Raw genomic sequence first — 24,391 nt, forward strand, 5'->3', positions numbered from 1 at the left:
AACGGGTTGAGTTGCACCTCTCACAATTCATTAGATATTGTGAGTAACGTTGCATTGAGGGTCTCCTGATGGAGGTATTGGTATCTGACTGCTGAACATAATTGCTAAATATTTAATGTTTCTTTCTCACACAAACATGACATTTTGACTGTGTTGGAAATATATGAATGGGATTCTTTTTCTTTTAAGTCACCGCATGCCTATTGAAGCTGTTCAATGGGCAGCAGTGGAAAGCTGTCCTAGCACTGAACAAGCATGACTTGTTTTTATGTGATTCAAATTAGAACGTTATGTTTGTCTTCTCATAAAATATAATGAAAATCTGTTTATCGTGATCGAACAGACTGACTCACCATGCATTTATTAGGTTTCTCTCCAGAGTGGACCCTCATGTGGATGAGCAGCTTGTAGCGGGCGTTGAAGGGTTTGTGGCGCCGCACGCAGCCGGCCCAGAAACAGGAGAACTCTTCCCCTTTGCGCTGGTCGATGTGCACCTTCTCGATGTGCCTCACCAGCTCCTCCTGACTGCTGTAAGTGGCACTGCAGTCGATCCAGTGACATGGCTGGTCCTGCTGGTCCACGTTGGGGTCCTGGCCTACGGGGCCATTGAAACTCGGGAAATGATGTGGGGTGCCGTCCTGACCTTGGATGGGCTGGCCAGCATGGAACAGCTCCACCTGCTGGTTGTTCACTTGAAACGGTTCCCTCTTACAAGGCGAGAAATCATCCGCAGGCTCCTGTTTTATCGAGTGATACTCTTCCTGCATCTTTATTTGAAGATGAGGAGTTTTGTTGCCGCCAGGTGCATCAGACAGAGGCAAGGGAGATGCAAAAAATAAAGACGACGAGGAGGCGGAAGAGGAAAGAGAGGAAGGTGGGGAGCCGAAAGGAGGAGATGTGGCACAGCTGGTGAGCATATAGGATAAAGGGAGGGAGGGCTGTGGGTAACAACTGAACCTCTGAGTGTTGCTTTTAGGATCTGTATGCGCTGTGATGGCAAAGTCCTCCACAGTCTTTTCTAAGTGAGATCCAGCTGTCTTACAGCTGAGCAGGGAGGTGAGATCACATCCCAGCGAGGACAGGGAAGTCCTTGGAAGACAGCACACGCCCAGACCGCCTGAGTGTATCGAGGGCTGACAGAAGCCACCAGAAGACAGCGGCGCCTGAGGGTCCTCGGCATCCTCAAACACACTTCCAAAACCAGGAAGAGTCAGCTGGACGTCTGGAGGCCCGAGGTCAGGGGGCCACATCTTGGCCCCCCTCCTCTCGTTGACTTCCACCAAGAGATCCTTTCAGTAGAATCAGTGATGCTGAAACTTTAGGAATCCATTGGAGGTAAAGCCATCGACAGCGTTTTTCAGTTCTCAAATGTAATCAGATTAGGTTCATGGCATTGTCTCATTCAGCATGTGTAATCTCCTGTCATTTGTTCCAAACTGCTGCGTGGTCAGTCGTCATCTGTCGAGCTGCACTGTGGGAGACACAAACCAAACCCAGATGAGTCATCTTAAAAAGACAAACAATCAGATACAAAACACTTTCTGAAACACGTCACATTACAGCTTTGAGAACCAGCGGGTGAAGAAGTAACTAGATCCTTTACTTAAGTACATTTACCATTTACAGTCCTGCGGTCAAAATCCCTCTGAAGTGAAAGCTCCTAAGTATTATCAACAAAGTGTACTTAAAAATGGCTCCTGTGGCTGTTGTAGCTATTCAAGGTGGAGTTCAGTCCAGTGGTTCCCAACCTATAGGTATCAAGATAAACTGAGGAGAAAAAACAAAGTTCTCATACACAATTCTGTATTCATCTTTTGGACTTTTTTATTATCTTTGCTTTTCTGGGGAGGTAAAATACAAACAGTTATTAAAATGAAACCACGTGGGAAAACATGACGAAACAAGAAACAAGTGCATCGTGTTTTTTAAATTCATCATATGTTTCATACACAAGATGTATTCAACTATACCCAACAGTAAATAAAATACTTAAAATCACCTCCACCAACAGTAGGGCTGCAACTACTGATTGTTTATACTGACGATTAATCGGACAATTAGTTGTTTTGTCACATACAATGGTGAAAAATGTCAATCACTGTTTTCCTCAAATGTTCACATTTAAGAAGCTGGTATTGCTTTTTTTTACTAAGTAAAGGATCCAAGTATTTCTTCCAGCCTCTGGAGCAACAAAAGGCTTTGTACAACTTTTTTTTACATATCCAGTAGTACTCCCCACTAGCCTGTAAACAGTGTGATGTTTAAAATACCCCTTTAAGTACAGGACTTGAATAAATGTACATTATACATTCCACCACTCACTGAGGATTTTCTTTTTTTATTGCGATGCCGTAAAGCTGTGACTCAGCTGCCGTGACTATTTCCATGCCATTCTAAGGGTTGAAACCCAAGACCCAAAATGTGTCACACTGAAAGTTATTCCCTCATTTCCAGCCATTGGCACCTCTGCGTTCAGTCATTAACAACAAATGGACCAAGGTGACCAGCAGAGACGGTCCCAGATGAAGTAAAACCAAAACAAACAGCGTGTCCGACCTTCTTGTCAGCAGGCTTCAATCAAACAGCTCCGAGTGCGACGCTGCAGCGAGTGTATATTTGGTTTCCTTTGAGCTGCTGTAACAGTCGGGCCTGATTCATTACAGCGGGCATTAAGGCCACCCTCGCAGCAAACAGCCAGTCGTTGTGTGGCAGCTGATTGCCTGGAACCTGGTCCAGATGCTTGTTAACAGAAGACGAGTAATGGACCACATCTCGGTGCTAGCTATAGTCCTGCAGGACAGGGAAGCTGGAAAATAGCAGGTCAAACAGAAGCTCCCCCACCCCTGTCACACATACAGTAGCTCTACTGTGCAAGAGTCCTTGAGTGTTTATTAAAAAAGACTTGATTTCCACTGTTTTCTGCCTTCTGCCAGATATTGAAGATCATCATTTTCAACAGGATCCCCGCCACGTGCAATTAGTCATCGGAAAGATTCAATGGGATCGTTATTTTACGAGCCAGAAACCGACACAGCTAAGATGATGAGTAAGTTCACTTCTGTAGTTATATTAGCTGACGAAGGAGTCACTAAGTGTAGGTTCATGCCCAAAGTTTCCTGGTATCATCTGGTTCACAGTTTTATGACTCTTCCCGTAATCCCCCCCCCCCCCCCCCCCCACACACACACACACACCCACACCAGAGTCGTGTAGCAGAGCAGCCAGGGAACTGTGGTTGAATCTTAATTAGAGAGGTTTCGATGTGTCAACAAGTTAAACAGGATTAATGAGTCTTGTGCAGCAGAAGGTTGGGTATATTTGAAGCATGATAATTGCAACCTAGTACCTGTTGGCTTTGAGAGCTAAAACCAATATTAGAGTTTTGTGGGCAAACCGTGAGATTTCAGATGCAATAAAACCACTAGTTTCACAACAATACATCTGATAAGTAATCTCTTACTAGAACTTTTTTTAGCATCAAACCAGGACACATGTAAACATCGACTCTAACAGAGTGAAATCCAGCAGCAAATATAGCAAAAAGGGGATTTTATTTTAGCATTGTCTGTACACTTTGGTGCTAATCCAGAAAGACGAGTCAGACAGTAAAACTAAGAAAAGTGTCCCACAAAGCCTCAGCGAGCCAGCAAACTATATAAAATAGCAGGCTCATCTCATGTGGTGTCTTTTAAAGACTCACTTGCTGAGGTTAGCTAAACACAGCTGTGGCATTTTAGGACAAGCAAATGTGTACTTGTCTCAACAATAAGCACTTTGGTTCTGGAATTACAAACTTTTTTTTGTGCTTTTTGGTTTCAGCGAAACATGGGACAAAGATCCTTATTGAAGTGAGAGATGTGAATACACAGAGGAAACAGAATCCAGTTTCCTAATCCATCCTAAATAATCTTTAATGGTGTCACAGAGGCATCGGAGTGGATTTGCAGTTACAGACTTGTTAACACGGGGTCCTCATCAAAAGCTGCAAATGTGTCTGTTGCTATGAATTTAAGAATCTGGCGCTTTGTCTTATGCACATTATGCAGTATCTCATTCTTTGTGCAAAGCAGAGAAATATCAGTTCATCAGATGCATATGAACGTATCAGGGAAAACCAGCTATTTTTATTCGTTGATTATTGTTTTATAACTTCTCCTAACTAAGACCAAATCTTTGCCAGTTCACAAGAGAACTTTTTATGGATATAGTGGAAAATTATTGTCAGTCTGACCACAGAACAGCTGGTCACTCCTGCTACCACCAGCTTTTAAAACTGTACCAATCAATATTTTGATAATAGCAATGGATGAAATGAATACGCATAGTGTGAAAGATGTCGCTCGTAGTAACAAATATGTTAGCTTGTTTCGCTGCCCCCAAATGGCCAAAAAACAAACAAACAATGCCTCTGCACCTCGGTAGCTCGCAGTCTGAAAACTTTTCATCACCAAAAGCGCAAATTGCACTCAGCTGCAAAACTGCCGTGTTTGCGCTGTAATATCATCAGCAGAAAACATCTTTTGTGAATTGGAGCTTGAGACAGGGCAGTTAGCGGTTGCAAGCGATGTGTAATTCATGGTGCTATCCACTGCTGCAATCCATTCGTCACCCATCAGTCTTTAATGTACATACAGTAATCAGACATGAATTTGTATGTATGCATGAGTGCATGTACAGTTAGTTTGGTCATTTCTTTTAAAGCAGGGAGTTACTATCATATCACTAATAACAGGATCACAGAGCCATATGGAATGAGCATGATGTGTTTCCACATTTCTATGTAAATCATATGAGATTTTATGTGTTTGAGAGGGAAAATAAGTGTTGTAAATCTTAGTTGCTGGTTTTAAAAGAGCATACATTTTCTGTAGGTAGAAATACCCACAGGTGCAGTATATTTCAGGATAGGACAATATGTTTGCAAGAGAACAAACTCTCATAAATGTGGCTGGCTGACCATTAAAGAAAACCTGTGAATTACGTAACTAGTTTCACAACTGCCGCTTGTGTTTTTATAAACGACATGAGCGATCGGCATCCCAGTAGCAGAGAAAGTTGGCCGGAGGGGGAGAGTTTACACTTCTCCAGATAATTTGTGCCTCAAGGCGTTCATTTTGAAAACAGGTTAATCCTGTGAAACCAATTTTGTGGGCTATGAGTGTGCTAATAAATCGAAATTGACTCTACTTTCTGGTCATTTTCCTTTATTTATTCAGAGAAAATTGAGGGAGCACAGCCGCCTGCTTCACATTCTTACACTTACACACATTCACACCTTGGAAACTTAAAGAAAGACTACAGTTTTCTACAGGAAAACACTGTGCAGGTGGAAATTAAACAAGTAGTTTTTTTTTGTAGAAAACACTACAATAAAAACTAAATACAAGCATCGACACACATTAGTCATAGTGTCGGTGTTGGACCTGTAGCTGTGTCCCGGACAGTATTAATCACATAATAAATGTCAGGCTGTAAAATGCAATGCTTTTCTACATCTCCTCACACGACAGTAACTCGCATTAAATGGCTCTAATAGTTATGCTGGTGTTCTCACTCATCCACCACTACAGGAACATCTTTTTTTACATCAACTGGTACGAAATCCCTGCACATTTTGATCCCCACCTAGTGCACCTTATCTCCATCAGAAGACACAGAGCAAACACACACATCTTACTTATGTTACACGACTCAAAAGGAAAGCTTCACAGTCAAGGAAGTAGTGCAAAACATATATAAAAGTCATCTATTCAGATCAAACACATAGCTGAGTTGGGAGCACAATCCTGCCCGTTGTGGGATGAACAACTGGATTTTCTGTTCAAACTAGGGGGGGTGGGGGCAATTTAGGTCTGACTATTATAGGATATGCAGAGGAGTTTGTCCCTCTAAAAACAGACTGTACTTCATATGTAATATGCATGACATCTCGGCAAAGTGTTCTGTTTTTGTTACGTCTTTGGCCACCGTAAAAAATTCCCCAGCAATACGAGCTGTCAACCAGCTTCAGCTGAGCAACCTAAGCAAGAGGATCATGAGGTGGAGCCTCCTGAAACATTCATTTATACTGAGGGAAGAGGCCCAACCTGAAGCTGCTGACCTGACACTGAAAGCTGCAAGAGCTGCACAAAGACGCAGACTGTTAGATTGGAGGTGAACGACACCTTTTCTTCCTCCCAAAACAACTGAACCGAGTACAAAGTGATTCATGCAAATTATGCTGGGAACTGACTCAAGAATGTAGTCTTTCAAGCTGTTGTCAGTGGCATACCAAGAAATGACACATTAATAAGATCAACATAACTACTGTAGTCAAAAACTGTAAAATAAAACTGTTTCTAAGAGGCTATACGTGGAAGGTCATGTATCTGAAACTAAAGGAAATCTATTTGGAGATGACAAGTGCTATGAATATTAACAGTGATTGTAATGACTTATAGTTAATGGTACAGATGAACAAGAAAGCTTCAAAGACCATTTACTTCATGTTAACCTCGAGCAGGGGCTCAAACAGCTGTGGACAGTAAGGTCATGTCCAGGTGTGCCAGGAGTCTCGAGACACTAACGTCACTGAGAAGTGACACATGGCTGCAAGTTGCCTCCTCCTTTCTGAACATGACGGCTCGGTGTTCCAGTCTCATTCCTGCAGCCAAGTCTACAGAAAAAGGTGCTGATGACCATTTTTCCAGAAAGCACAAGAAAATCCCTGCAACGTCCAAGTGAGTGATCAGAAGCTGCAGCAATATACCGTGACAAAATTCAATGCCGATGCCAACGCCGCTACGTCATGTCTACATTTTGTCCAGGTGACAAAACCACTGATGACTGTGGAAACACAGCTTCAAAATGAAGGAATGTAAAACCACCACAAGACCCTATCAGAGGAGGGGATTACTCTTCCATGCCTGGTTATATTGATACTGCAGCTGGAGGCAAAGGAATGAGTGAGCAGTTGGTTTTTACCGAGGTATGTTTGGAAGTTAGCCGGCTACAACAGTTACACGATCACATCATGCACTGGTAATTTGAATGGGAATATGGTAAATGGTACTTGTACAGCGATTTTGTAGTCCTACAACCACTCAAAGCACTTTAACACTACATGTCATTCACCCATTCACACCCAGTCATACACAGGGGCTACGGGAGCAATTTGGGGTTAAGTGTCTCGCCCCAGGGACACATCGACATGCGACTAGCGGAGCTGGGGATCGAACCGCCGATCCTCTGATTGAAGGACGACCTGCTGATAGGAGAACGACACAGTCTCCTATCCGCTCTCCTATCTCTAATTCTATGGTCTGGTCACACCACACTTTTTGACAAGGAATTTTTTCCACCAAATCCAATTAATTTGAATGTAATCATCACACACTCATGAAAACAAAGGGAGAATGAGCATTTTTACTTTTACTTTTCTTTACATGCACACCTATATTCATCCTATGAGCTGCCTGCGACACGGTTTGACATCAAGTCATGCACGTGGTCAATGTGGCCACACTGAGCCAAAGACTGTTAAAATTCTCACAGCGTCTTCGCTGGTAAAAAAAATAGTTCCGTTATTTTGATAAATGTGCTCATTTGTATCATTGTGTGTTCACACTCCTATTTCCATAATACTGCAGGCTACTTCGTTTTTGTAGCCAGAGAAAAATCTTTGGCACTTCCCTGATTTGGAGAGGCAGTTTGGGTCAAAGTAAACTCAGTGGGAGCAGGTGAATAACACAGTCTCATGTTGCACAAAATAAGAACGTGTTATTGGATCACAATTCATGCATGTCGTCTTAGCAAGAGGCTTGAATTGTTAACTTTAGACACAATGACCCTCCTGGGGCTTTTCTATGGTGAGACAGTGAATTCTCCAAACAGTGCTTTTAGAAATGTGAAATCTCTCCGAGGTAACAGCAGAGTTTTTTTTTTTTCATTGTTTATTTGTACTGGATGTTCTGTCTTCAATTTTCACAGAAATGCATTTTCCTTTTCCTATGAACTAGTTTCAGAGGGAAATATTGTACATCTTATTCTTAATTTTTTTGACAGCTATAGTTTTTGGATGTGTTCATGATTGACATTTTCCATAAAAAACATATGACGATCTTATAAAATATGATGCATTGCTATTAATGAATGAAAGCTATAAAAAAAAGTATATAAAGTGGTTAAGACTGACTTCACCGTGACCAACAACTGCATACACAGTAATGCATCACAAATAATAACCCAATGATATTTTTCATAATAATAATAAAACAGGAACCATTTTCCGCATAATCAGCGCTGTTATTGTTTTATTTTTCCGTTAAGTATTTAAGTACTACGGAGCCCAACGAGGCTGATGGCTGGAATTTTTCAATTCCTCTGAAATGAACCGTTAGTGTGTCGGTCCAGTCCAGTTATAACAGAGGACCAGTTTAGGGAAACGCTCTGCAGAGGAAAAGACAGATGATGCAACACTCTACATCATGCATTTATTGGTCATTACTCCTGGACTGTGGCTGCAGTTGTGGTTGTATCTATGGTGGCACAGATATGGCCAGTAGCTGTATTGTGATTGTGCTTTACTGCTCCTATAAAATCAGACAAGAAAGCCACACATTGCTTTTACCAGATATGACAGATGTGCCTCAAATACACCACGGGAGCTCAGGAACACAGTAGCTTCAATACAGCCTGCACATCCTTGTCAGTTCACTGCACACAAACCATGCGTGTAGTAGTGTGACACACATTGTAAACTATTGTGTCATAATCATAACAACCCAAGCACAGCCATGACTACAGCCGTAATCACAGCGACTGCAACGGCCAAAGCTCCTTCATCCAATGGCTATATATAGTTATAATCACAGCTACAGTCTGTCAGAATCAAGTTATGTGCATAACACATAACAGGCCGAGGCTATCGGTGACAGTAGGTGGATTTTGTTACCTTTAGGACAAAGTCAGGATAGTTGTTTCTCTCCGTTTCCAGACATGAGTGGTGTCAATGCTGTCATCTAATTCTTAGCAAGAAAGCAAATAAATCAATTTTACAAAATATCAAACTTTTCTTTTATGTAAGACGTACAGACGAGCATTTTCACATTGTTGTATTATTGCTACTTCTACTCATGCAAAGGATCTGAAAACTAACTTTGTATGTCGCTAATATAACCATGAAAGTGCAGGAAATAACTTACATGTTTCAGTTATTTTCTTAGATTGGTGTACCATAGGGTCTCTCATCTTCCTGCCTCAGCATCAGCAAAATTTCTGTCTTCAACTAAAATCCGAACAAGTAAGTTTCAGTTCCACTGTTTCTAAACTCGAGCCAGAATGCGGGCGTGGATCTCTCCCTCTGCCTCCATCAGTGCTCACCTATCCCTCCGTGCTCTCCTCCTGGCAGACCTAAACATTTACAAGCAGGTGTGGATCTGTGAGAAACTTGGGACTGAGCGCAGATGGCAGGAAATTCCTGTGAAATGACAGTGGTTCGGTCCAAACCACAAGATGGTGTGAGCAGAGCCCTTGAACCAGATACAGCAGGGCCAGCAGCAGCAAAGCCTATGGACTAGACTTGGACTCCCCGGCCTGCCAGCGCCTTGAAATAGGAGCAACATCACAAGACGTCTGTTAAAACTCTTCTGCGATGGACTGGGTCTGGTGTGGTGTGGTGGGTACTAACTGACTCCAACGTGTCTTTCAAAACACATTTTGGGTGGTATTTGGTCTGTGAAACCGTTTTTTTTTTAGCTACGTTTAGTGAAACATGTATTTTTGCCAATGTATCAGGCAGGGCTATCAAGCAATACTTTCCAGCTCTTCATGCTGCACTCCTCCATATGATGTCATGGGAGAATTCATTTTAAACAACTAGCCAACAGGAGAGTAGTAGTGAGGGGATCAGTGGAGCCAAGTACCTAAAAGACTGGAATTAAAGTTTTACATTATTAGCATGATAAATTGCTGTTGGCTGAATAAATAATTTAATATTTTATGTATCGAAAACAATATTTTTCACAGCCCCTCATCGCTCTGAAAGGTAAGACAAAGATAAAGTTACCAGCAGTGTTTCTTGAGTGGTGAAATATCGGCATGCAACACGGCTAACTAGCTAATATTATCATAGTTGGCCTGCTGATAAATGGAGCAGCACTGTCTTCAGTTTAAGGAAACAGCCACAGGGAGAGAATCCGCTGCAGGTCTTCTATCACGATCTGCTCATGTTACTGAAGATCATTAGCAGGTCACACTGAGAGGAGTTTTCTGAAGCTATTCAGCCAAGCTCTTCCGACAGCTTCAGTGTTATGAAGACCTAAAAGACTGTGTCTACATAAGTACAGTATGTTGAGAAAAAAAACGTTATCAAATGGTGTTACAAATACTACTGATTGTACAGGCGGGACAATTGACGTATTAATAAGGGGGGGGGGGGCCTTCTGAGGCTGCATACGAGGCCCTGATTTTGTGCCAGACCACTGCTAGCATATAACAATAGCTTTCAAACAAAGGAGAGTAAAGGTTTTGGAGTCATATTGCAAGTACATTTGGGAATAGAGGGGAAGGAATGGAGCTGAGAGTATGTGGTAAGAAAAAAAAATGCTTTTAAATTAAACTAAATTACTAAAAGATGAATTATTACTGTGAACATACACATGTTCCAGGTAAGGATCGCAACTTTACCACATGTATTCCTGCCAAAACAATGGCACTCTGACCAACACTTTTCGGTCTCACATTTTTGTTCCTGTTTAACATTTCTCCCTGTGCTTCCAGCTGGGCCTCTGAATCTTTTGAAAGACTGCTTTGATTTGTTTTTTTTTTGGTACTAAAACTTTGAAATGTAAATTCGTATTTCCTCTGGGAGCGGATGAAACGAGGAAAGCTATGTGTACGTCTGCTGCGTCGATTCTGCGAGGCGTCGTTAATCTTGACAGATCTCTTTAATTTAACTGCTCTATTTGTTATCCTTATATGTTAGTTTTCGGTGGCTCCCAGTAATAATATTTAAACTTTATTGCAACAAATCCCTCTATGTGGTTCTCTCTTAAATGCACACAGCCAAACACTAATTCATGCAAAGACAGTGCATTATGTTGCTACATGGTGTGTAAGACATACACTTTTAGTTTAACATAATGATGTTCTCATTTTATAAGACTATTCCTCCTGGTTGTTGAGTTTAATTACCAATATGTTTGCTGTGATATAGTTTGCTGCTGCTGCACTGATGATTAATGAAACTCTCTGCTCTCTTGCTGTTATGCTGCTGAAACTCTGACCTCCCACTGAAGACCCTGTGGGAAATAAACTAATTAGCTTCATTGTGTTATCTTTTATAAAAACAGTGTGTCTTCATCTCCAAACTGTAAACTTTTCGAGAACAAAAAACAATACAAGCTACTTCATCAGGTCATCAGAGGTTGTCAAACTGTCTTAGTATAGAGGTTATGTTCAAATTTAATTCACATGTGTCATGTGGAATTATCACCAATTCTGCTGAAGGGTTTGGTCTATATTCAATCAGATTTACAAATGTGCAGCTCACAACTTTACTGTTTTGGTTCACTCTCACCGCTCTCATCATCAACCCAGTTTTCAGCAGCAGTAGGCAGCAGCATGTTTTCAGCAACAACACAAGAGCTCTGATAAACCCACTACCTGTCTGTACCTGCCCAGCACCAAACAGCAGACAGACACAGTTGGCGACTATAGCTGGTAAAGACACTAGATGCATTTTCAAACGTAGAGCTAAAAAGAGATTTAATAATGGACAGGTAGCCAGAAACACAAATAAACACTACTGTTGCTTCATATCTGCATATTAAAATTGCAGCGGGGCCAACAGAAGATCACGTTTTGGGCATGCGCATTTTTGTTTTCCCACACTCTGGGCACTGTTGTGTGGCTATGACCGGTCACTAGAGCCAAGCTAAAACACCGTTATATCAGAACAGCCTAATGACAAATAACGGCAGTAACCGAGGATTTTTATGTCATGCATTAATTCAGTACCACTAAAACCACACTTTTCTGCTGCCAGCAGGGGGGCTTTTCCCCACTTGCCCAAAATATCCTCTAGCCTATTATGCTATACATAGGACGTATATTATTATACTGCATACCCACATACAAAAATATTGTCCTTTTTTCTGAAAATGTATTTATGTAATGGTTGTTTTTACATGTTGATTTGAAGTTAAAGTGACAATGTAACTTGTATGTTTGCATTTCACACTATTTTGCTACGATTACTTAACGGCTGCTTTTAAATGCAGGGTTTTAACTTGTAAAGTAATCATTTTATATTTGGTATTGCTACTTTGATTAAAGGATCTGAACACACCACTGTCCAACAAATCATTCAACCAAGAAGGCTTTCCCTGCAGCTACATACGTAATCACATCTAAACCAAAGAGACCAGATACAAACAAACACAAATGCACGCACATCTCTAGAATACATTTGTTTTCTATTCAATATTGTGAGAATAACCACAAGCAAGAATCTGTTCATAATCATCATGTAGAGATAAACTACCTCCATGTATTAACTGTAACCCTTTATAATCCCATTAATTCACTGGACTGTGCTAAGAAGAAAAGTTCTGGGACTTGAAATAATTTACCAAATTAAAAAGACATTGGACTGCAGTTAATACACACCAGAAACAATGTTGAAACAGTTACCTCTGATACTTGCAGCGGGTCGCATTACCCAGCTGTGTCACCCTTGGGTGTTGCAAAAGAGCACGCACCTCTCAGCCAGGAATAATATTTCTGAACCAAACCACAATGAGCTCTGCTTGTAGGGCAATCACTGTTAATGTCCCTGAAAGGTATGCAGGGACCGGGCAGCTGAGAAAAACAAGTGACGAACCATTTCATCACCATGAACACAGGCAGCGCTGTCATAAAACAGCAGTCCACACTAGCACGAGATCGGATGTGACAAATTCAGACTCCAGGCTTTTTCATGGTAACAAATATTTATGTAAGCGAAAGCTAATTTGTTTCTTGCCTTGCGCTAATAAATCCCATATGATCGGAGTCACTCGGGGACTTTGAACCCTTAATTAAATACATTAGGTCATCTTTGTAAACACAAGTATTAAAGTGGTATTAGTAACAACGCTGTGACTTAAAATGACCTCTATTGGCCTCCAGAGGGAATTGCAGTAATACGTTGTGTCCATCCAAATATTGCTCAAATCTTAATCAAATTTACTAAAAGTAAACAAAGGAAATTGTGTCTCAACAGGTGTTTTCATCAGCTGGTTTTATGCAAGTAGTAAGAAGAGGGTGTAACAAGATTACATAGTCAAAAGAGATCCAGTAACTCCAACTTTTCCCCCAGAGCTTAATTTGTTTCTTCTTCATGTTGTGTTTTTAATTTACTGTCATTTGTGTTTTTTTTGTTTTTTTTACCAACACCTTTAAACATTGCATATTATACATTTGTATCTTCTTCAGATCCTTTACCTCAGTAGAAGTAGAGATACGCTAAAAATATTCAACAACAAACAAAAGTCCTAAATTCAAAATGTTACTTCAGTAAAGACGTATTATCAGCAAAACATACTTAAAGTATCAAAAGTAAAATGACTCATTATGCAGATTGGCTCCTTTCAAACGTATAAAAACACCTTTGTTTTAATATTTAGATGTTTTTCTCAAATGTATTGTGTCGAAGTGCCCCCTAGGATGCCCTTCCAGTGGAGAAGACATGACAAAGTGCTTTAAATGGTGCCTTTCCAGTAGAGAAAACATGATAAAGTGCCCTGTGAGGTGTCTTTTCAGCAGATACAATATGATAAAGTGCCCTAAAGGTGCCCTCCCATTAGAGAGAATGTGATGCTGTGCCCTCTGGGGTGGCCTTACCATTAGAAGATGCAATGCAGTGCCATAAGGGCTGCTCTGCATGCTGGAAAACTTTCTACACGCTGGTGCTCCAATACATACAGCTGGTGCCCTTTTATTTTCGCCCCTGCCGCTCAACCAGCCTGAGTCTGATGATAAGTAATGTATAACCTCACAACTCTCTTGCAGAATGAGTGGATTCTGTTTCGGCGTTCATACTTTCACTTGTAATCTGATTAAACATTTCGAAACCGTTGTTTACATTTTGAAAAGTCAGCATCCACTCAAATTTAAAAATGCTTTTGTTATTTTCTCTCCCTGGTGTGAAATGAAGCCAAACATATACACACTGCCAGGGCAAACAAATATTTTTGGGGCTGAAACTAATCTTGGCTCGCTCTTGTCTCTCGCTCATATAGCACCATGCTCCATAGAAGCACTTGAACAAACAATCTGAGCATCTGGTGAAATAATCTCTGGGTATTGATCAACAACCTGATCAACCCCCCAAAGGCATTTTAACGCCAGTTTGAGCTTTGCGGAAGAGTACAAATCTTGTTTATCACCCCTGTAATTGCCACATATATAAGATGAAATGAGGTAAATGATGTAATTATCTGTGACTCAGTGCTGCACACACCTTTGTGCTATGGGAGCGCTGGCAGAGGCCTGAGCATAAACCATGAGTCCCCAGCACAAGCTCCATGTCAGTGATACCATGAGACTAATGATTAAAACAAGCCTCCTCATCTGTTTGGCTTCCAGAAAACCAGATTTCCACCCCCTGCGCAGCATTTTTCATTCCAGTAACATTACATAAATCAGTGCACTGCAGAGGAGCGGAAAGGAAGAGTCCCATAAGTAAAAAGAGGGAAGAAATATCACATTTGGGTAAGAGTTCACTTGTATAGCATATCTATTAAATGCCTTCTTCAAATCCTTGTTGCACAATCAAAACAAGTTATTGTGTAACCCACAGAGGTACAATTAGACCTGATAGAAACATTTCTAAACAACAGCGTGGAACAGTTTTCTTCTATTTAGCAAAGTTTTTCTTCATTTATCATAACTTCTTGACATGTTAGTAGTTGTAAAGCTGTTGCAAATCCACCAAACAATGGTTCATGTGTCAGCTGGAGTGAGTGTTTACAGACAGCTGCCAACATTTACAGTGATGTCTACTTCTTAATACTTCTCGTGGTTTTGCATCATGATCATTGTCAGAAGAGAAAAGGCAGATTTTGAAGTGATCTAACTGACTAGTAAAAACACAGAATCTGCATTAAAACGTTCGCTACAAACTGTTAAAACACAACATAGATCATGAGGTAACGTCTTCATTGTGGGCTGTTCTTACCGTTTTGCGTCCAGATGTAGTTCACAGCTTGTTAGTTGGTCTTTGCCTCGCGCTGGCTGCACGCGGATTGTGCTTCCCACTGTCACAGCAGCGCTCTCTGCACCGCGAGCTCACAGGACATGCCTGCATCTGCTTTGCTGCGCGCGCACACGCACGCACGCACAGGCACTCTTTTTTTTAAGTCTTAATAAACAGAGGATGTGATGCAGCTAATTTGATTCACTTACTGAAAGTTTCTGGAGTAATTAAATTACCAAACTACATAAATACATAACTCCATGGTGACATCATCCCTACTTTTTAACATTATCATTCGTGGCTTTGCTGTGATATTTTCTAATAATATTCCGATAAAATTCTTGGTACAAATTTCCAATAAGATTTTTAATAACAAGGGGTTATAGCCTAGTAGGGTATAACGTTATACCCTTTTGTTGACTTTAATAATTTGTCAACCATTTAATAATGGCTAATAATAATGTAATAATATTTACTTTGCTGTATATATCAGTTATAAGCCATTAACACTCAGATCTTGTGCTTACATTTCAGAAAAAAAGTAGACTTACTTTCCACCACTGTAAACTAAGAACAATTTCTGGGTTGCTAGATCTTGGCTGATATTTATCCTCCTTTTGTGTCACACTTGCTTTGTCTTGTTATCTCCTTTGGTTCCTCAAACTGTTTGACCTCTGACCTTCTGGAATGCAGCGCATTTGGATCAAAATCTGTTTATTAACAATTCTTTATTCACAATCACAGATTAGAATTATTAAACCTTTCATTACTTGTGAACATTTAATAACACAGATGACTGGCTAACTTTTGCTGCTGGCTTATTAGCATTTTGCACTCTTGACTCTTAATAACATTTATAACTGCAAATTTAATTGTTTATCACCTATTATTAGTAACTTACAACCTTTATGCAAATGTGATGTCTTAATTTAAAAAAGTCACCCTTTAGACAGAAGTATCACAACCTGGCAAGTATTAAGTAATCCCCAAAACTATTATTAAGGTCCTCACTGAACGATAACTTCCTACAAACATGCTTATAGAAACCCATTATGGATGATCTACAGTGATCCGATACCTTTTTAATGCACAGTCATTTCCCTTTTATCTGCATGTGTTGAAATAAACAGCGCTCATAATGTAGCATGATGTGTGTTTACGGTTCAGTCAAAAGCAGCACAGAACACAGACGTGTTTAACCTTAATCTAAAGGTGGTAAAAGCTTTTGTAAGTCTGATGTCTTCTGGAAGTTTATTTAGTTTGCAAACTGGGAACATTTGGCAGCTCTTTACCTGATGACCTGAGAGGCCGAAATGGTTAATTTGGTGAAAGACAGTCAAAGATGTATTTCCCAGTCCATTGAGAGACAAGCAGGCTCTATTCTCTGACAAACTGAAAGAAACCTGAGAACTGATGGGACCTGTTTTATGCTGTTATAGTATTTCTAACCGGCTGGAAAGGATCATATCGATAAGTTTCTGCCTGGAAAAGAATCCTCTGATTCTCGCTATGTTTCTAAAATTGTAAAATGCACACTTTGTACTTGAATGAGGCTGTTTTTTGACTTGCTTTTGAATTTCAGAGCGCAAACTTTCAGCCTCCCTTCGTCTGTGAAAAAGACAATTATTATCTTAGTTTTGTTTACATTTTGCTGCAGAGAGTCCAGGCACTTAATTATTTGTTGTTTAATTCCCTTGCAGAGAGAATGTATGGGCCTGGAGTCGTTCGGTAACAGAGAAAGGTACATTTGTGTGTCGTCTGGATGATTATGATATTGAGCAAGACACTGAACCTCAAATTTCTCAAAATGCATGCAAAAAGATTGAATGTCGCTTTAGACAAATGCATCTGCCAAACCAATAATATAATGTATTGTAATCATTATTTCCAGTGGTATCCCTATAATTGTGTACACAGTATGTTTGTGGTGCCTTGTACTGACCATGTTCTCGTTATTTGGCTTGCTGACTTTCCTGTGGAATCTCTGTCAGCTCTGCATAATGTACACTGTGGTAAAAAATGAATGCTAAATATTACCCTCGTCAAATTCCCAAGGTGAAGCAAACTCCCTGTCCCTCCCACATTTGTACCAATCACTTCAGAACTTGGACGCACTGCGTGACACCCTGTCAAACATCTGGCCCTTCCTCGCACTGCAAAGATTGACATAAATACACAAATGAGGCACGGAAACCTTTTATCTGTGTATCTTATTACACGGTGAAACTGCAAGTCAGAGCTGTATTTCTGATTCCCGAGATGATGCACAGAGCTGTAAACAAGTCCTCTGGGACGCCGCTCAAAAAACAGAACCAGATGGGAGAAAACAATTCACAAAAGAACACATTCTCCACAAAAAGTTGGGCTATTGTATCTCCTAACTAGATACAGAAAACAGCTGTTTTGGTCTCTTTTGCTTGACATCCTTTTCTCTTTCTGACTCTCTTCCTCCTCAGGTGCAATAAACTCTTTCAGACATATTCTAGACATTTTCTCCCAGTAGACATTTAGACTTTTAAGGAAAAACCACAGGTGTTGCTAATAACATTAACAAAGGCTCCGTTCTATTCAAGTGTCCCAGTAAACCATGAAAGTGTGACAGTGTGACAGTGAGCCAACATATACAACACCAGGACCTAAAACTGGAGCAGCTAAATGAAATGCAGCCTTCATTCATCATTTACACCTGTGCTTTCATGCTGTGGCATCTGAAAACGATAAAAAAGGCATTGGTACGGTGAGATCATCCATCATATCATTATGAACAGAAGTTAATTAAAGCGAAATCTAATTTAATCAACTCTAAACATTTAACTGGAAATGACATGGTGATGATACAAATCAGGCGATTCTGAGCCCCATATTTTCCATGGGATTCATCCAGTGTTTTTAATTTAAAGAAAATGTTTCTCCAATATATAAATTTGCATACATTTGACTTCATCATAATACCGTGGCTGCTAAACTAAGGGTAAATCTGAGCGGTCACAATGTGATTAACAAGCTGTGAAATGAGAAAAGAAAGGGCCTTTAAATACCTCTGAATAGTCTAACTTTCTCTATTTGATGAAATGCTCACAACTCAAAGACATTCACATTGTGATGAGGGGTCAAGAGCGGATATTGCTTCACTTTAATTGTCACAAGCCTAAAAAGGTTGGAGACAACTGTCATACCAAGAACAGCACAGGTGTAATAAAACATAAATACCGACTGTATTACAGTAAGATGTGCTGTAAGGTTCCAGTGTCCTGGCTGGTGTTATGGATGCTGGCCTGTTGGGACACTTAACGCACCATTTCATTCCTTGCAGACATTTTTATTGGCATTCTGTTGCTAATGCAACAGCTTTCTTCCAAGTTTATTTCCTGTCTCCTACTGCATTAGTAAACATCGCAACAGGAAATACAAAAGGAGCATTTTGAATGTTTATGCTGTCACGTTTAAAAAGGTCTTTACAGTATAGCAAAATGGTGTGGAGTGAAAAAGGTGTGTTGTACAATACCTGTACACTAGATGTCCTCAGCGAGTTTCCGGACTGTGTTGATCACCTGACTCTCTTTGACCACCTGCTGGCACAGCTGTTGTTTATTTACTCATTATTTCTTTATGTGTGTGTTGGAGTAGTTTCTCTGCTGCATTTATTAGACTAATGTTGCAAAGTTTGCTAAATGTTTTACGTTGGCTATGTGCTTTGAGATTCTTTTTGACAAATCAAAAACAAAGAGAGGTTTGTGTGAGATAAGACGACCACTCATTTAACAACACTGGCACTCCCACACAGGTATGTTCAATTGTTCTGGCTGATTAGACGCCTGCTCAGGTTGAAATTTGACACAGCTATGAATAGGATTAAGTGAGATTATGATGAAAGTGTAAATTGTCCTACCTTAAAACACCAGTGTGGGTGTAGCATGAGTGTGAAACGTCTTGCTAAACTCCAATATGAAACTTCTTATCTATCTTTAGATGAGGAACCTGAGACAGTACATTCAGGTCATTTGCTGTCCCACATACTGTAGTCAAACCAAAATTACACTTCACTTAGGAAATACAAGAATAATCACTATGAGTATAATCTAGGTGGGTCATAATCCTTTATTCTGACTTTAATGTTTTCTTGTAGCTCATGGCGACTTGATGAATTATGAATGTTCAGTTATTGTTTGGTAAATGTGGAGTTTATCTAAATATCTCCAGTGTCCCCATTCATTTATTTTTATAGAAGCAGCGCCACCTCCTGATTGTTTGTGGTAATACGTCAGTGATCTGTTGCTTTATGTTCTTTGTTTTCAAAAGTACAATATTTAAATCTTACAAATAAATTGAGGATATAAAGAGATAACACTTTTAAGCATGAATTGGACAAAAAGATTGACCAATTTACCACTGTTACCCCACTGATTTAACCCAATTATTTCATGTCAACAGGTTTTTTTCTTTCTTTTTTGTAATCCATAGTTTATTATCCTTCATATTCTGGAGTCAAGCCTGTATTAAAAGGCTTTCAGCAAAGATACAGGTTATTTAGGTGGTGGAGAAATTAGTCATAATCATAGCTACGAATGTGACTATTACTATAGTCAGATAAGGTTATTTTACAAAGATCACTTATGCATGAGTTCTCCACAACAATCACAAAAACAGTTTGGAATATTGGGATGAATCTCTTTAAAATAATTGCATTATAATGTGGCACACGTTATTTAAAGGTCCTAAATGTCTTATTGCCTTGCTTTTGCTGCTTTGTCTGTCAAAGCACTTTGTAAACTCTGTTTTTAAAGGTGCTATATAAATAAAGTTATTATTATTATTATTATTATTGTTATTATTAGAGAGATACAGGTGCCATAATGCTCGTAATCATTCGCATCATCATTTAGTATTGATTTTTATTCATGCCAAGACAACTAAAACCATGACATAAGAAGCGTTTTGAGCATAAATTACAATTGTTCAATAAAAACCCCAATAAAACAAAGTTAAAAGCTCATTTAAAAACAATCAAGACGAATAAGATTTAGCCGGGAGGGACTGATTTTCCAAGACACCAGGGTGAGTACGTTTTAAAGACCGGGTCACACCGGTTTGGAAAGCGCAGTTAGGTAGCATAAAGCCCTGCGTGTTGTAGCGAAAGCTTAGCTACCGCTACCACCCTTCCGGACTGCTCTGTGACACAAAACCAGCTACCCCTGTTCAGTCCTGCGACATTGCCGGTGACGTAAGCTAGCTCGGTGGTTAGAAGAAAGCTAGCTCGCCGCTCAAAGGGGGGTAACATTAAAAGGACGACCTAAAGTAACACGTTCGACCGATTTTACCGAAAGCAAGACATTTTACTCGTAACGGTCGTGGTGAGTATTTTGTCCCCAGACATTTTTTTTTTTTTTAGTTTTTCCTTCCTTTTTTCCTTTTCTTTTTGGATTTTTCTCGACGATGCTTTTTTTTTTTCCATTTTGCAAGTGGACAGAACGTAATGTGCTAGCTGGCTAGCTTAGCGTAGCTAACTCTGAGACGCTCATCCTCCTTTTTGAAAACACAAGCGCTGGTTGTGCTCTTTTTTTTATCGTTTTGAAACACGACGGGTTGGATGCATCTTAGCTACATTCTCGTCTATTTTTGCAAGTTTGTGTAGCTTTGTTTTTGTAGCGTTTTATTGTGAAGACTGAATTGTTTTTGGCACGCTTTGCACCCAGCCCACCAGCTAAGCTAGCCGCGTCAGAGCGTCCATTGTTGTTTTTATAGTCTCAGCTTCACCCTGATTGATTACAGATTATTGACTACGCATTTATCAAGAACTCTGCAGGTTTTGTTTTTTTGCAAACGAGATGACTGATCTTGATTGCGCTGTATTTTTTTGTGATGCTTTGCTGTTTGTGGTTTTGGCTAACGTTAGCTAGCCGTGTTTGAGCTCCCAATGCTAACACAAGGCCCGTGTTTCACACTCCAGCCTGATGGGGGCGCTGTCGGCGTTGTGGGTGTTTTTAGCTACTTTTTGATGATCTCCAGATTTTGCTTTTCCTTTTTTTGTGGAGTAGATTTTTTTTTTTCCGTGTTTTTGTACTTCCTTGGTGGAAGTGTTTTTTGAACTGTCTGTGGCCCCAGTGTTGTTTGACATAACGTTACAAATACACATTTTATTAATTAAACGTTTATTGATCTGAATGAGTATTATGGCTGTTTGTTTATCAACGCCTTCACATTTACTCCTAGGCCGCAGGTACACACATATAAGCCCCGTGTAGTCTTTACATTAGAGACAGAAGCCAATACATTAAATAGTGTTTACATTAACTGGAACTTACGCATAAACCCCAAACACATGGTGCTCCTATAAGATCATGCATTAAGTGATGATGCATCTATCACATTACTGATCTGCATTTTCCTTTAAAGTCTGTCTGAATATCTTCTACTTTCCATGTCCCAGTTTCTAAAAATTTAAATGTTGAAACTCATTTCGAGTATTGATATTGTGTTAAAGATGGTACTTATATTTACCGTGTCATATTCTCCATCTAGTTTAAATTTAGGCTTGCACATATTTTAGAAATCAATAATACCTGTTAAATATAATGAAACTGGTATAATTCCTCAATGTTTAAGGAGTACGACATAAATGGGGCGACCCATGTTTAGACTATATAAATTGGCAAAACTATTAAAGTTAATGAGGTTGCTTATTGTCGTACCACAAGTCACCACAGTTTATTGTTAAATTTGACAGCTGTGATATATTTTAAAGTATATTTACGCAAGTTGTTCCTCTGCTAACGTAACTCTAAAAGGGCATCACCCTCATAAAGTACAAACTCCTCCATCTGTTTCATAAAAGCAACACAAACTAGCACGTGTAGACCAGCTAGGGTCTACCTTTCTCTCCAGTTGGTGATATGATTGTAATGGTTTAGTCGGGTTTAGATTTGTTTGTCTTAAACGTGGATGTGTACAGTATTGTCTCACTTCTAGCTGCTTATGTTTAATAATTAGATTGCACTTAAACAAGCATTGGGGTCAGGTTTGAGTCCCAAAGTGGCCAATTGTAATGGGATTTTCTTAAGAGCCGTGTTACTGTTTTTCTTGTCGCTTAACTCCTGTATACACTCCAGCCAGGTAAGACTTGGTGCAAGATAACCCTGCTCGGCTTGACTGAGGTGTGTTTTCTGTCGCCTCAGTATAAAATCGTGAGGGGCGAAAGGTCGACGCCAGCCCAAACTGATCCCAGCCCACAGTGTCAAACATCAGACGACAGCAGCCCTGCACACAGACGCTATGGAGTGAGTGATGAATGTTAGACTCCCTGTGAGCCGGGGGGGGGGGGGGGGGGGGGGGTTATTGTTGATGCCACTACTGTTTTACACGTTTGCTGTTTTTAAATTCGCTCTGGGCTTCACTGAGGACTGGCATCCTCCCTTTAGTCTTTTAGAAAGCGGTTCCCCAAAATGTGTCTGGGTACCCAATTTCTATACATGACAAACCAAATCACAATAAACCTAAAATTAAATCGCTGTAATCATATTTACAGCCCTTTCATAGCAATTTACGTATATCCTTTTTATGTATGTTATCTAAAACAGACAGGTGTTAAATACTTAAAAAATAAGACCAAATAAATGCATTTAGGCAGAGTTAACTGGATATCTCACTCTTTTCTTTTTGTTTTCTCGTCAGATAAACAAATGTAATGTTAGAAAAAGGCTTCATTTATCAGAACAAAATGAACATCCATGTGGCTCACATGTTACTGTAGACATAAATGTTAAATAAAACTAGAAGTTATTCAAATTTATTTGGCGATCCTAATATTTCCAGGGACCCACTGAGATCTTTTTGTTCTGTGGGAAAGACACAGAGATCACATTATATCGTGGTGTAGCTGAACAGGCGCCCTCTAGTGGTCTAAACGGGGCATTACAGCTAAATGCTAAAATAACTGCTTCTGCCGAGTGAAATGAAACTTGTTTCTGCCTGCTTCACCATCAACCATAATGTAGTCCTGTATAAAAGCACGAATAGACTTGACAATATTTTTAGTTAATGAATAATAAAAAAGACCCTGAACCCATCAGGCCTACTTCACAGTTTAAGAGAATTAGACTCGCTGGTACGTGACGCTGAAAACCTAATTTTCAAAAGCTCCAAATCCTGCAATAAGTTCTGTCATAGTGTCAAAACCAGGTCCTGTGTCTTACACTCATATGAGACATGGATTTTCTATGTCTCAGGTTATTTTTAGATTGTTTGGGACACTGTTTATCATTGAATAAGAGATTAATATTAATTAACTACATTTAATGCAAAGAGTGATTTCAAGGCATCACATTAAGGACGGGTTTAGACACATCTGTCATCAACCAATCACGTTGGTCGTGCAGTTTTCTCCTTTTGTTGTTGGCACTATTTTTATTTTTATTTTTAAAGGTTTTGATTTCCCAGGAAAGCCTGCTGATCGTGTACGCTGTTGTCCTATTTCATGGTCGTCACCCAGCAAAAACAATGGTCCAGAGGGGGGGAATGTTACTCATTCTGCCACTAAATCTGGGGCTTGTGTGTGTCTTCCTGCTTAGTCGTTCACCCACCACCTCCAGCCTGATGGCCAGCAACATCACCAACAAGAACGACCAACGCTCCCTCAACTCGCGGGTCTTCATCGGCAACCTCAACACCCTGCTGGTCACCAAGGCGGATGTGGAGGCCATCTTCTCCAAATACGGCAAGATCGTGGGCTGCTCTGTCCACAAGGGCTTCGCCTTCGTTCAGTTCGCCAACGAGAGAAACGCCCGAACTGCCGTCAACGGGGAGGACGGGAGGATGATTGTCGGGCAAGTACTCGGTAAGGATTTAGTTTTTAAGATATTTTTCATGACTGTACTTGTCTTAAGCTGGTAGGACTGGTTCCCAACCGTGAGAACTTGTGACCCTGTGAAACAAAGCACTATTATTTACGGTGCTTTGTCACAGGTTGCATATGTTTAATAGTAAGGGTTATATTTCCTGATTGAGGTGAGTAAACATTCAGGCATAATGAGGTAATACTAACGAGTATCTCGCACAAGTAAAAAAGCAAAGAGAGAAAAACATACTTGTAGAATTTGAAAAGGCTTTACCGTGTGACTCCTTGGTGCCAAAGCTATGGACAACATAAAAACACATTTTACACGCCGTCACTACGAGTTC

The 24,391-nt window shown here is 40.1% G+C and overlaps 2 protein-coding genes across 6 annotated transcripts in view; one reads left to right on the forward strand and one right to left on the reverse strand.

The window, feature by feature from the left end:
- Positions 1 to 15,279, reverse strand: part of glis1a (GLIS family zinc finger 1a) — a 35,854-nt gene extending 20,575 nt beyond the window's left edge. Inside the window, exons 1-2 of one of the 3 annotated variants that reach the window (XM_031870665.1) lie at positions 15,200 to 15,279; positions 354 to 1,471 (exon numbers count right to left, since the gene is read on the reverse strand). In XM_031870665.1, the coding sequence (XP_031726525.1) occupies positions 354 to 1,250 (897 nt within the window). In that variant the 5' untranslated portion in view covers positions 1,251 to 1,471; positions 15,200 to 15,279. Of the gene's footprint in view, positions 1 to 353; positions 3,094 to 15,199 lie in introns of those variants that run through there. The other 2 variants (XM_031870667.1, XM_031870666.1) reach the window with 2 other exon arrangements.
- A 3,574-nt stretch (positions 15,280 to 18,853) lies between these two features.
- LOC116396242 (heterogeneous nuclear ribonucleoprotein C-like) lies at positions 18,854 to 24,337 on the forward strand. Of its 3 annotated transcripts, none has more exons than XM_031870733.1 (3): positions 18,854 to 19,001; positions 22,390 to 22,491; positions 23,782 to 24,337. In XM_031870733.1, the coding sequence occupies exons 2-3, from the start codon at positions 22,487 to 22,489 to the stop codon at positions 24,101 to 24,103; spliced, it is 327 nt and encodes a 108-aa protein (XP_031726593.1). In that variant the 5' UTR covers positions 18,854 to 19,001; positions 22,390 to 22,486; the 3' UTR covers positions 24,104 to 24,337. The 3 variants fall into 3 exon arrangements, with proteins under 3 accessions (XP_031726593.1, XP_031726592.1, XP_031726591.1); XM_031870732.1 differs by lacking the exon at positions 18,854 to 19,001 and adding an exon at positions 20,437 to 20,568; XM_031870731.1 differs by lacking the exon at positions 18,854 to 19,001 and having other exon boundaries at positions 20,437 to 22,491.
- Positions 24,338 to 24,391: the final 54 nt, after the last annotated feature.

This window comes from Anarrhichthys ocellatus, unplaced genomic scaffold (assembly GCF_004355925.1).
Source record: "Anarrhichthys ocellatus isolate YVR2014 unplaced genomic scaffold, GSC_Weel_1.0 scaffold54, whole genome shotgun sequence".
Lineage (NCBI taxonomy): Eukaryota > Metazoa > Chordata > Actinopteri > Perciformes > Anarhichadidae > Anarrhichthys > Anarrhichthys ocellatus.